The sequence below is a fragment of the Camelus dromedarius genome, chromosome 5, assembly GCF_036321535.1.
Source record: "Camelus dromedarius isolate mCamDro1 chromosome 5, mCamDro1.pat, whole genome shotgun sequence".
NCBI classification, from domain to species: domain Eukaryota; kingdom Metazoa; phylum Chordata; class Mammalia; order Artiodactyla; family Camelidae; genus Camelus; species Camelus dromedarius.
In genome coordinates, this window is record NC_087440.1 from 29,328,891 (window position 1) to 29,342,570 (window position 13,680).

At 36.2% G+C, this 13,680-nt stretch overlaps 2 protein-coding genes across 2 annotated transcripts; both read left to right on the top strand.

Moving 5' to 3' along the window:
- Positions 1–319: 319 nt before the first annotated feature.
- On the top strand, positions 320–1,258 carry LOC105090005 (olfactory receptor 4K13). Its single transcript, XM_010981198.3, has one exon. It carries the CDS (start codon positions 320–322, stop codon positions 1,256–1,258), a length of 939 nt encoding a protein of 312 aa, XP_010979500.3.
- Positions 1,259–12,002: 10,744 nt separating this feature from the next.
- On the top strand, positions 12,003–12,935 carry LOC105090004 (olfactory receptor 4K14). Its single transcript, XM_010981196.1, has one exon. It carries the CDS (start codon positions 12,003–12,005, stop codon positions 12,933–12,935), a length of 933 nt encoding a protein of 310 aa, XP_010979498.1.
- Positions 12,936–13,680: the final 745 nt, after the last annotated feature.

Consider the following 13,680-nt stretch of genomic DNA (forward strand, 5'->3'; position numbering starts at 1 on the left):
GACTAGCTCAGCTAGATGTTGTATTGAAGCCTTCTGATTCTAAGTTCACAATCTATACAGTTGTGGTTTCATGTACTGTTTTTATTTTTGTTTTTCAGAAGTACATATTCTAAATTCTACTGACTATTTGGTATACTTCTCTGGGCCATTTAGGAAATCACTGACCAATAAAAATCTCCCTGAAGTAGATGTCTGTAAGTTCAAGTACTTGGTCTGAGTAGCAAAACTGGACATCAATGTGAACCATCCTTTCTGTAAACACAATTTTCCTACTTCTTATTCTCACTCATTTTGATTATTATGGAATTAAGCTGACAGCATGGAAAAGGCAAACCATTCAATGGTATCTGAGTTCATTTTGCTGGGACTTTCCAAATCTCAGAATCTTCAGATTTTATTCTTCCTGGGATTCTCTGTGGTCTATGCAGGGATTGTTCTAGGAAACCTCCTCATCTTGGTCACTGTGACCTTTGACTCATGCCTTCACACACCAATGTATTTTCTGCTTATCAATCTTTCCTGTATTGATACAATCCTGGCTTCTTTTGCTACCCCTAAGATGATTGTAGATTTCCTCCGAGAACGGAAGACCATCTCCTGGTGGGGATGTTATTCTCAGATGTTCTTCATGCACCTCCTAGGTGGGAGTGAGATGATGCTGCTTGTAGCCATGGCAATAGACAGATACGTTGCCATATGCAAACCCCTCCATTACATGACCATCATGAGCCCTCGAGTGCTCATTGGGCTACTGTTATCCTCCTACGCAGTGGGATTTGTGCACTCATCTAGTCAAATGGCTTTCATGTTGAATTTGCCCTTCTGTGGTCCCAATGTAGTGGACAGCTTTTTCTGTGACCTTCCCCTTGTGATCAAACTTGCCTGCAAGGACACCTATATGCTGCAACTCCTGGTCATTGCTGACAGTGGCCTCTTGTCCCTGGTCTGCTTCCTCCTCTTGCTTGTCTCCTACACAGTAATCATATGCTCTGTTCAGCACTGCACTGCTAGTGGCTCCTCTAAGGCCTTCTCCATTCTCTCAGTGCACATCACAGTTGTGACTCTGTTCTTTGCCCCTTGTGTCTTTATCTATGTATGGCCCTTCAGCCGATACTCTGTAGATAAAATTCTTTCTGTGTTTTATACAATTTTCACACCTCTCTTAAATCCCATTATTTATACACTAAGGAATCAAGAGGTAAAAGCAGCCATTAAGAAGATAAGGACTCGACATATAAATTCAAAACATACTTTGTAGATGACACTTCTGAAGAGAGAATCTCTCATTTGGACATTGTTAACTTTAAATGTATTTCAACTTCTGTATAAGGAAACAGTAGGTATAACTGTTAAAAAGCAAACCCTTTTTTTGTCACCTATAATGATTAAAAGCATGGTGTCTACAGTCTGGCAGGCGTGCATTTAAATCTCACCTTCACCACTTCCTCTCATGCAAATTTGAACAAAATGAATGTTTAATCCTTACAAAATACATTATTATTGTTGCTATTATAGCTGTTGTTAGTAGTATTGATATTCTGCATTTACATGGTGTACACAGATGACATGTCACATAGTTGTTTAGCCAAGTGTCTGGCGAACCACTGTTCAGAGCTAGAGAACAGTATTTTGTAGGTAATCCCTACAAGTGTGTATTATTTTTTGTTTACTTGCTTGTCACAGTGATTCTAATCATTCTTCACATATTTTGTGAGCCTACGAAGTGCCAGAAGATATATTCAAGGCTTCATGAAACTTACAGTCTATGGATGGGGAGAGTGAACTAAATTTGCAATTGTGTTGTGGCATGAACAGCGCTACATTACATGGATGCACTAGGTGCTGGAGGAGTGCAGAGGAGTGGCATCTAAATCAGGGCAGGGGCAGGAAAGTATTCCAGGAGAGGGAAGCATTTAGGGTAAGCACTGGCAAGACAGAGAAGAAAGACATTCCAGACAAAGGGGGCAGTACAGGAGAATGCCTGGAAGCAGGAAGCATGACATATTGGAGGAAGGCATGTAAGTTTATTGAGCTGGGACAAGGGGGTTGATGGCAAGAGGTAGGGAAAATGCAGTCTGATCACACATTATTTTATTTTAATTTTGATGAGGTCATTTTCAATGTATTTTCTTGTTATTTCTGAAATGAAGAAAATCTACTCATATATACACATATATTTATGTATTTACTTGAAATTAGCTGCTAAACTAAACTCTAAATAACTCAGAATTTTAGTCAGTTTTGGGGGGATTTAGTGTATAACGTTTCATCTGTGTTAAGTCTATGTTTTCTTACTATTTTTCAGTATCTTATTTCATATTTTAGATCATGACATGTCTGGGACTTAATACAATTTCTGAATTCTTTTCCTAAAAGCTGAAGAACAAAATTAATATATGCCGTAAAATTTCTGAGATACCTCAACTCCAGCAAGGATAGTTGCTGATTTTAATATGTTTATACAATATGGTCAATAATTATACATTTTTATGCAAACGACATAGTATTTGGGATGATAAAAAGTACAGTTTGCATTTGGCTTATTTGATGTAGGTAAATTGACTAATTTCATTAGAGCTATTGTCAACATTTCCAATAGATAGAGGTTAAACTTTTAGATAGTATAAGAAATCTAAGAAAATGAATCTAGTTACAACTCATAGCAAAAACAGAAACAAGTTTACAAGGAGCTTATGCGCCACCTGGTGACTGCAGTCTCCTGTGTTCCTCTTTCTAGCTTTAAACAAGAAAGCAGAAATTAGGAAGAATTTACAAGGATTGGGTGAAGTTTTTCCAATCCCCTCAATAGACAGGCTATATGCAGTCCTAAGTCCTGGACCTTCCGAAGAGGCAGTCAGGCTGACTGCCCTCCCACTGTTACCAAAATAGCCACTTCCACAGACACATTTTAATATTATTTTGCGTTTCCCTTCCCCTAGTACCCATCAGCTAAACCCAGAATTCCAGTGGACATCACAACCCATTAAGTCATCAGTAGGAACTAGACTCTTCTGAAAAAGGCAAGGCAGACTAGTGACAAGAAATGATCTGGATGTCAAAATCATGGGTTATGATTTTTTAAAATTTATTACCTATGATAGATTTATAAAGCTAAGTCTTTAACTGCCCTAAGAGTATGGATAAGCCTTCCAAATTTCAGGAGGAAACTAAAATATATATAATACTTATTATCACCTTAGTTTGCAAGATTGTAACCCTTTGTTCAGAGTTATTCTCCCAAATGATTTTATTTTGAACATAATCAGTCAGATAGGTTGATTTGTCTCAAGAAAAATAGGAATTGTTTGTGGCTACTAAAAAAAGAGTAGTCAAAAGCAATTCTTTAGTCTGTATTCAAGACAGATTTTTTAAAAAATTAATAGAGTTGGATAAGAAATTATGTAAATAACTAGGCTATCTAGTGAAGTCTTTGAGTATCTCAATGTTATTAACTAGTTGCTGTTTTTATCCTCATTTTTATGTATGAGGAAATTGTGGCAGAAGTACTTTACAGTTTATGTAAGTTTCCACATCTAGCAAGTAGAAAAACTGAGATTCAAACTCGTCTGTTTTTAGAAACCATGCACCTCTGCACAATTCTTACGTTGCCTCTGAAGTAGTACCCAAATTTTGGAAACCAGATGTGTAAATAACCTCCTTTTCAAAATCCAGAAAGAGTTTAAAACATACCAGAGGGCTGGGAAGCTGAGTCCATGGACAAATAAAGCAAAGGCTAATTATTTTCTCCTATATACTCCAGAAAAAGAAGTGATATAGAACTTCAACTGTTAAGACTCACCTGCTCACAAGTATTGGGGTTTTGAAAAGGACCATATAATATAAATATGGTGAAATTTACAAATAGTGTTGATTGTAAAAAGCTAAACACTAAACAGTAAATAATTTATAAATTTACCCATAGAAAGTCTAAAGAGAGGAGTGGGTAAGGTAGTGTCCCTCAAAGATTCATGTCCCCCTGGAACCTCAGAATGTGACCTTAGAAATAGCGTATTTGTGAATACAATTAAGGTAAGAATCTAAATGAGATCATGCTGGACTAGGGAGCTCCCTAAGTTGAATGAGAGTGCCCAGAGGAGACAGAAAAGCACACACAGTTACACAGACAAAAGGCGTATGAAGACGCAGTTAGGCAGAGATTGGAGCTACGCTGCCGCAAGACAAGGAACACCTGCTAGATGTTTGGAGGAAGCCAGAAAGGATGCTTCCCCAGACCCTTCGGAGGGAGCATGGCCCTGCTGACATGTGTATTTCAGACTTCTGACTACACCGTGTGGGAGATAAAATTTCTGTTTTAAGTCCCGATGCTTGTGGCAGTTTGTTATGGTGGTCCTAGGAAACTAATTCAACCAACAAAAGTAGCTTCTTGTACGAGAAAAAAATTAAAGCTAAAAACAAAGTTGCAGTATCAAATTAACATAAAAATCGAATATTGAATGATGTGAATTGATGGCAAGAATCTAGAAATAGAGGACTCATGCAGTGTGAGGGAATTTTTGCACTATTTAATGAAATTAAATATATGCATACACTATTGCCAAGCAATCCCTCTCCCCCACACACAGGTGCTCAGTAAGTGGCAGCTGTCCCTATAAAGACTGATGATGGGAAATGAGACTGCTTGGACAGACCCACCACTGACCTCAACACTTCTCCCTTCCTCTGTGCCACAGTGGCCCTGCCCAGGTGCCAATGCCATCAGCCACCAGCCAGCCCCTGGGAGATTTTAATATGCCCCCTTGGAGACTGGTGAGGGGGTGCCCGTTCCAGAGCACTTCTTCCCAGGAAGGCTCATGGCTCAGCCTATAGGAGAGAGGCCAGTGTGGCATGTGGAGGAGACCCAGGACAGAGGGGAACAGAGAGGCTGGAACTCTGCTCCCATTCCTACCTCTACTTCCCCGGGAGGTTGTCCCTCATCATTCATAGTGACCCTTGGAAGCTGCCCTGTCCTCTGAGAGCTCAGTCTCTGCTCTTCTTCCCTGTACTCAGCTCCATTGTGCTCTCAACTCTGCCAGAGAGTTCCCCCAAGCAGTTACAACACTGATCATTGTCTGGGTGGGGACCCCATCTATGTCCCCAGCACCTAGACCAGCATCGGGCACACCGAAGATTAGAACCAGAGAGGCTAAGCAGCTTCCAAAGATCAACCAGAGCTGGTCTAGGACTCCCACTTTTGATCACAAAGCTGGATTCCCTGTTCTCAGAGCCTTCAAGTAGGGATCAGTGGGAAGACTGTGCTGCCATTGGAGGCAGCATCTGGGAGCAGCATTCCAGCCTTGAGATCCTAGGAGGAAGGATCCCTCCACTGCAACAGGAGCTCAGCACCCAACAAGGCAGCCCATTTCCCATCTCATTGTGGGACTTTGGGGTCCCTTTTAATTATTAAAAAAATGACTCTACTGAATATTTGTCCTCAAAGAAAACCTGGTACAGATATACAAAGTAGTAGAGCAAAAATGTCTTTAGAAATTACTCCAAACTAAAACATTACTCAATCATAATGCCTAGAAAAATCTGTTATACAGTAGGAATTAAATATTTGCTGAATAAACAAATTAATAAATAAAATAAAATTTCTCATTATGTGACAAATAGATGTGAATGTTACGTTTGCTCTTAGCAAAACCCATAAAAAGGATATTGAAACCGTATTGTGTCAAAAAGAGAACATTTATTAAATACTAATATTTGAGTGAATTTGTTAACATCACACTAGAGAAAGTTTCTCTAAAGTCTTATTCCTCCATTAATCTCACACTAACATAGTCTGTAGTTAATGTTAAATACTCAATACATAGTAGTTTAAAAAAAAGTTGAGCAAGTGATTCTATGCCCTCCATGATGTTTTTTTACCTAAACCGGACCTCTTGGGTTAGAAATAACACCTTCCTTTTTGTGTACCGATTGTCCATGTTACATGGCATCTACCATAAAAATTTAACTTTCATTGCATTTTTTTTTTTTGTCAAGTGCCACTAATCAAGTCATCCCTTGAGGCTCATTTTTCTTATTCCCACTAGATTATTGCACAATCTCTGACATTTAATACGTTCTCAAGGCAAACTCATTTTAATCAATTAATGATTTAATTATATGAGGAAGATTTAAAGATTTAAGGGGTATCAATTATGTCTTAACCATCTTCAGTTTTGATGTGGCAGTGAAATGGTCAATATATTTAAGAGGACAGTAGTGGCATGGGATTAGGAGGGAGAAAACAGTAGAAGAAAGTTGCTTATAGTAAAAATTATACTTTGGAAATCAGGATAATTGCAGGTTACTTATAGAAATCCCAATTTATATATTGATATCAGATGACCTTTTTTTTATTTGTTGGTCCCTGTACAATATAAGTTATTCTAAACATGCGTGGTTATCAAAGCTACTTCTTCTGTACATATCAAAATTGTTCCTTATTTGTAGTAATTTTAGTATTATTTTCTCTTACTGCCAGTAGCAGAGATTCCATTGAAATAAACGTCATTTCAAGGAACATGTAGTGCCTAGGTTATATTAGTCATTACGTTAGGTGATGGAGTAGGACGGATAAAATATAATCCCTGATTTTGAAAACATTAATGTTTAGGCATTTCTAGAGAAACACATGTTAATACTATAATTTAAAAGACATCATTAGAGATTTTCTTTTCTTTTAATCTGTGGAAATATGGGATCATATTTCTGATATGAGCAGCTGTGGCCGGCAGCAGTCAGATAACCCGAGTGTGCGTGGAATCCTAGGAATCGTATGCAAAGCAGCAGAGGTAGAAGAGGCCAAATGAGCATTAAGGAAAGCAGCCGTCGTTGCTGTATGAATAGATGCTAGTGCTCCTTAATAACCGAGAGCAGTGGCAGATTTAGCTAAAGAATTTATTTTACAGGCTGGAGTGGAGGATTTTTGAAGTCATGGAAACTCTAAAACAGTTTTGAGAAAAAAGTTCATAACAAGAGAAGCAGTAAAAGTGATCAAAGAGCATTATTAAGAATGTTTCATCGGGACGGTTGGCATAAAAAGAGTAGAAGGAAGCGTGGAAATATGCAGCCTATGGGAGTCAATGCGAGGCAACCTTATGGGGCTCCAGAAGGACTGTGGGCGAGTGTTTTAGTCTGATGTGCGTCAGACCCCTTCCCCAAGTAGTCTGGGCTATATAAACATTTTTATTCTACTTTTGATTTTGTGGGTTAATGTATGTGAAGAAATTCGCTACAGCTTCTACCAAACAGGCAGGGAACTACTAAAGCCCCCTTCAGGGTCAAAGGTGACATTGTTTGTGTCCCTCTGAGACTGCCTATGGTCTGTGCCTGTCCCAGCCCCAGCCGCCGTGCCACGGCAGCTTTGGGTGCAGGACTCCCCAAGGACTGCCCCCAACCCAGCCTGCTCCAGCTTCAGAAGAGGCTCACCCACGCTGTGGCTTGAAATCTGCTTTACTCAAAGTTCACCAGTTTAAATGTCAATCTCGTTCAAAAACACTCTCCATGTTGACACATAAAATTAATCATTATGTTTAATAAATCCTTCCCTACCTCCAAATCAAGTATTAAATTCCGTTGGTTGTCTCATGCTTCTCTGTAGCTCTTGGCTTTACATAATATATCTGCACCCACATAATGACTGCATTTCAGAGACAAATGACAGTGATGTATGTAGCCTACTTCTACAATCTTTCTTTAGCAATTACGATCTCTGTGTTTTAAACAAAGAAACAGAAACTTAGAAAAGTTTTGTTATTTCTTTTAGTGAACCACAATTAGCTAATGCCATTGTAGAACTTGAATCTTTTTACTGCACTCAGATGCTGTCTTGGCAGAAAAATTCCTTATAAATTTGATAGTGCTTTTATACCTAATATGAAATTCAGTGTCATATGGATAGTTGCAAATGTGATTATCATTTGTCAGAACATTCTAGGATATTGTAACTGGCATACAACCATTAGCAGAATAAGTTTGAATTAACTTCAAATGACTTGGAGAAGTAAATGGGATAATAATTATAAATGATCTGCAAAATAACCAGGTCATTATACATGACCATATGAATCTGATTTTGAGAAAGCAAATATTTTGATATATATAAATCTGATGCTCCTGGTAGGAGTAATAAGCCTTATCCAAAGTATTATGCTAGATCAAAGTTACATAAAAAATAATGTGCAAGCTTGGCACATTTTCAACATATTTTTAGAATGTAACCTGTTAATTTGATTATTTAAAAGAAAAGCACACTTTATACTCTACTAACTGAATAATAATACATTATGATTCTGCTTGAATTATTAAAATAATTGCAATTATGTTAATATAATTTGACAGATCTTTAAAATGTTTCTTCCATTGTCAGTAGGGCAAATGAACATGATTCATTACCAAAACTTTCCACTGGAAGATAGTTCATTCCCCAGCCTCTATTATAGTAATTGGCCAAGAATGACCCATCTTTAAGGGATTCTTAATTTGACGGCAGAGAAGATATAAATATTTATATCTTAAACCTGAGGGAGACTCAAATCTGCAGTTCTCTAGCTTCTTACGGTGATACTTTTCCTGAATTATTTTTTAAGAGGCAGGAAAAAGAGATGGTTAGATCCTCTCTGGAATAAAAATATGTATGTTTTCCAAAGTTTCATTCAAGTATAGTAGATATGAAATACAAATTGAGGGATTTGCAATGTCAGCGCTGAGCATTTTAACTTCAGGTTAGTAAAATTTCTTCGGTATGTTTAGTGAATATGTGTCTGAAAATACCAGTTGAATAGAGACTAATTTATTCTACTATCTTGCACATTAAATCATTGGAGTAAATTATATTAACTTGTCAGCTAAAAATAAATTTTTTCATTATTGTATTTGTTTTTAAATAACATTTGTAGGTATACAAAGTCAACCTTATTTTTTTCCTGAGTACAAATATAACGTTCATTTAATGATCTTTAAAAAGCCTTTGCAAATCATAAAAGTTTCTCTGAAATTAGAAACATATTTAAGTTTATTTTATTCTACTTCTTTTAGCATCCATTTTTAAAAGAGCTTATTGAGATATAATTTGCATACCACTTGCAAACCATTGAGTTAAGCATTCACTTTAAGTGTTCAATTCAGTGGTTTTTAGAATATGTACAGAGTTGTGCAGCCACCGCCAATATCTAATTTTGGAACATCTTTGATTCACTGACAAAAAAAAAGTTTATTTATTTTTGTTTCCTGAGTTTTCCATTTGATTGTTTCAGTTTTCCACCCTCTTAATCTTTATAAGACACTAAATTAAACAGTTACATTTTAGGTTTACGTGTGAAATTTTTAATGGCCATAAAAAGAAAGAATATCGATAAAAGTACAGTCATTAATATGTACACTAGGATGGATGTCTAGGTACTCTTGTGAAGAGTTCCTGAATTGTGATTTATACCTAGTCCGTCCACAAAGGCATTTAACTTCAGATTTATAATTCTAGTGTATTACCAGAAGTGTTGCAATTAAATCTTTTAGTACTCTGCATTTACAAAAGTTCAGGAGGAACAAAAAGAATTTTGAGTCCTTATTATCCTGACAAAAGTCTGTCGAGATGAGTGCTATTTGAATGGGTTAACACATACGTAATAACCATTAATTCCTCTAGATTTTAAAATTCTATTATTATATCCTATTCACATCATTAGAATATTTCAGATGTGAAATGTGTTAGTTTAGTTCTTTGTAAAAACCTTGCAAAACTATCATTTCACATTATATTCTTCACTTTTATAAAAGGTCAACACAATAAAAGCTTATACAAAGGACAGTTCTACATCTTTTGTAAAATTTTTCATGAAGAATTCTGTTCATTGCCTTTATAAAAAGGTTTATACAATGATTTTCTCTTAGTGAGGCGTGTAAGACACTAGCTTATTTCTCATTATACATTAATAATGGGCTCTGTACATCTCACCCTACTTCTCCTGGAGGCTCAGAGCTACACTTTTAAAGTCAAATGCTGAATACATCAGTCATTCATATATAATTGTGAAAACACTCCTCCTCCCCCCAATTATTCCAAAGGTTTTATTCTCTGGTCCTTGTTGAGAGGTCCTGAAAAATCTGTCACTGAAGGCTGTTCTAAAATCCTCTTGAAAGTAGTCAGCTTGTAACAATAAACTTGCAAGTGAATTAGATCTATGGCTTTTTAATCCCAAACCAAACTGATGGGAAAAAATGGCAAAAGCAGTAATAAATATTGTGGAATCAGGGGAATTATATAAATGCTAGGTTAATTGATTTATTTTCCTTTATATCAGTTGGTTTCTATACTGAATTAAGTGAGGATGGGAAATTGTGTTGGTGTTATATAAATATGGTCTGAATTATTGAGTGTGTAAATGAGCAAATGACTAAGGAAAGTAAGTTTACTAAAAATCAATGAGTTTTACACTTAAAATGGGTGAATTTTATGGCAGGTATATTATATCTTAAAAAAGATTATATCTTAATAATTATATCATAATAAAAAATTATTTCTTAATTTAAAAAAGGGCTAAAGAAAGATTCCAAGCAGGCTTAACCTGGGAGAAACCCCAACTCTATTGTTCTTTAGGAAGCAATATCTTGAGCTGAAATTAATTGGAGAGTAAGGTATGATTATTCTGAACCAGATCTTCCTTATCATTCAGTTAATCATAAGCATTCTAACAAATTATACTATAAGGATTTTTTTTCATTTTTTGAGAAAAAAAGTTTTTTCTTACTTTAAAATTATAAAAGTAAAAGTATATCCTCATTATAATTATAATACATAAAAAGCACAATTATAAAGAAGTACATTAATAATACACTACTCTCTGTCCCTGCTAACATGGTATCAGTCTACACTCTTTTCCCTCTCTTCTCCATATAAAGAATTTGTTGATTATATCCGTACATCCAGCCTTTTGAAATATTTTATAAGTGAACTCTGTCAGAGTTCTATTATCTCTAGATTTGATAATTATTCTTATCCATGATATGGATGAAGAGCAAGTTTGAGGAAAGGGTCCTGTGGCCTCAACTAGAGGCTGTTCTTGATGACACAGATTAATGCTTTACATTAACATTTTATGTAATTGTGTAATGATTTTGATCAAATTTTTCTCAAAGACATTGCCTGAAAATATGACAAATGTCATTCTATAACTCACATATAGCACAATAATATCACTCCCCCCAAATTACTAAACAATACATACAACTTGGGTTCACGATCTTGCAGCTGTCCTATATTTATACATCATCCCAGATAGGTTTTACACCCAGATCATGCTTTTTAGCCTAGAGGAATCTTTTCCCTTTTAACTTTGCCATCTAGGGATGAAATTTACTTCTTCTCTTGGCTTCAAGAGTGAGACATGTTGCTTCGTGTTTACATACATAGATATAGTCAACCGCAAAATACTTTTGCCAGATTTTGTTTTGTGTTTGTATGGGCAAATGGAAAGGGAGAAGAGAGACTTGATAATGTATATGCAGTTATCTTTATTTTACATGATGGAATTATTTTTACATTAGGATTTGATTTATTTGATTAGTTTTGATGCTTAAAACCAGTTACCCATTGGGCAAAAATATTGGCAGGTAGAGAGAAAATAATACCACTAAGAAAATCTTTATATTTTCAATTGTACTAAGGATTTTTGGTTCACATTCTGTACTTGACTAGTTCTATGTTTTTCCATGGGCAAAGTCTAGATAAGGCAGAAAAAAATGTTCCTACAACTGTCATCTATTCTGAAGTCCCCTAGAATATCTAACTGCCCTTAAGGAAATACAAAAGTCTGAAAAAGGGAAATACGCATGTTGGTATGGACTTGGTTTCAGCCTTACATGTGTTATGTTTTAGATTGTCTCTTACAACTTAAACATTATATTAAGATCACACTTAGCTGATCACTTTCATGTGCCTGGTAGATGACAGCCACTTTCACTTACATCTCTTTCCCTTCTATATAGATTCAGAACAAAATATGAAACCTGAGATAATGTACCTGCAGAATTATTCCTTGGTGTCAGAATTTGTGTTGCATGGACTCTGCACTTCAAAACATCTCCAAATTTTTTTCTTTATATTCTTCTCTGGGATCTTTGTGGCCACTGTGCTGGGTAATCTCATCATTGTGGTCACTGTAATTTCTGATCCCCACTTGCTCTCCTCCCCTATGTACTTCCTGCTGGGGAATCTCTCTTTCCTGGACATATGGTTTGCCTCATTTGCCACCCCCAAGATGATCAGGGACTTCCTTAGTGATCGAAAGCTCATCTCATTTGGAGGCTGTATGGCTCAGATCTTCTTCTTGCACTTTATTGGTGGTGCTGAGATGGTACTTCTGGTTTCCATGGCCTATGACAGATATGTGGCCATATGCAAACCTTTGCATTACATGACTATGATGAACCGGCAGACTTGCATCGGGCTGGTGTTGGTTTCCTGGGTAATTGGATTTGTACACTCCATCAGTCAAGTAGCCTTTACTGTAAATTTACCTTACTGCAGCCCCAATGAGGTGGACAGCTTCTTCTGTGACCTTCCTCTCGTGATCAAGCTTGCCTGCATGGACACCTACGTCTTGGGTATACTTATGATCTCAGACAGTGGGTTGCTTTCCATGAGCTGTTTTCTGCTCCTCCTGATCTCCTACACTGCTATCCTCATCACTGTCCGACAGCACGCTCCTGGTGGGGCGTCCAAAGCACTCTCAACTTGCTCTGCACACATCATGGTAGTCACACTCTTCTTTGGGCCCTGCATTTTCATTTATGTGTGGCCTTTTAGTCGGTTCTCTGTGGACAAGCTCCTCTCTGTGTTTTACACGATTTTTACTCCACTCCTGAACCCCCTTATCTACACATTGAGAAATAAGGAGATGAAAATATCTATGAAGAAACTGAGGAACCAACGTGTGACTTTTCACTGAATTCCAGCTTTCCTGAGAGCTATATGTTCTTAGTCATTCAGTCATATCATTTCTTTAATAGATTCTACTCAAAAACTTCATTCAGACATTGTATTGATAGAATTTGTATTGTATTACAGAGAAACAGTTATCGATTTCAACAAAACTTATACGTAATTTTATGTATAATGCTTATATATAATACATACACATATTTTAAAGTACAGTTACTCACACCTCATACTATGTATATTTACTCAACCCCACATGTACACACATAACACTTTGGAATGAACTCTACAATTTTTTTTCTTTTTTTAAAGCCAGATTTCTCTTAAGTTTATTTTGTCTAAACACTGATTTAAAATGAAATTTTATTTCCTAATCATAGTCCAACACAGCAAGGGCTGTCAGTTCATAAGTATTGAAGACATGAGACATTTGGCACAGGGAAGCTATCTTGAAGGTAAATAAAGCCCTGTGAGTCTTTGTCCTGGTTTTGAAATCCTGAGATTTAAAAAACAAACAAACAAAAAACCCAAAAAAGCACTGTGATTTCAAGATCCTATTGATTTAAAAAGTCTTGTGACTGTGTATTATATTTAAACTTTTTATTTAAAAAAATGAATGCTTATCAGTGATATTCAATTACAGAAGTTAATTTTAACATGGGAAAATCAGTATTTTATAGCTACATATTTTATGGTATGCACATAAGCTATGGAGTTACCATTGAATATGCATTGGATTATTAAATTAATAACTT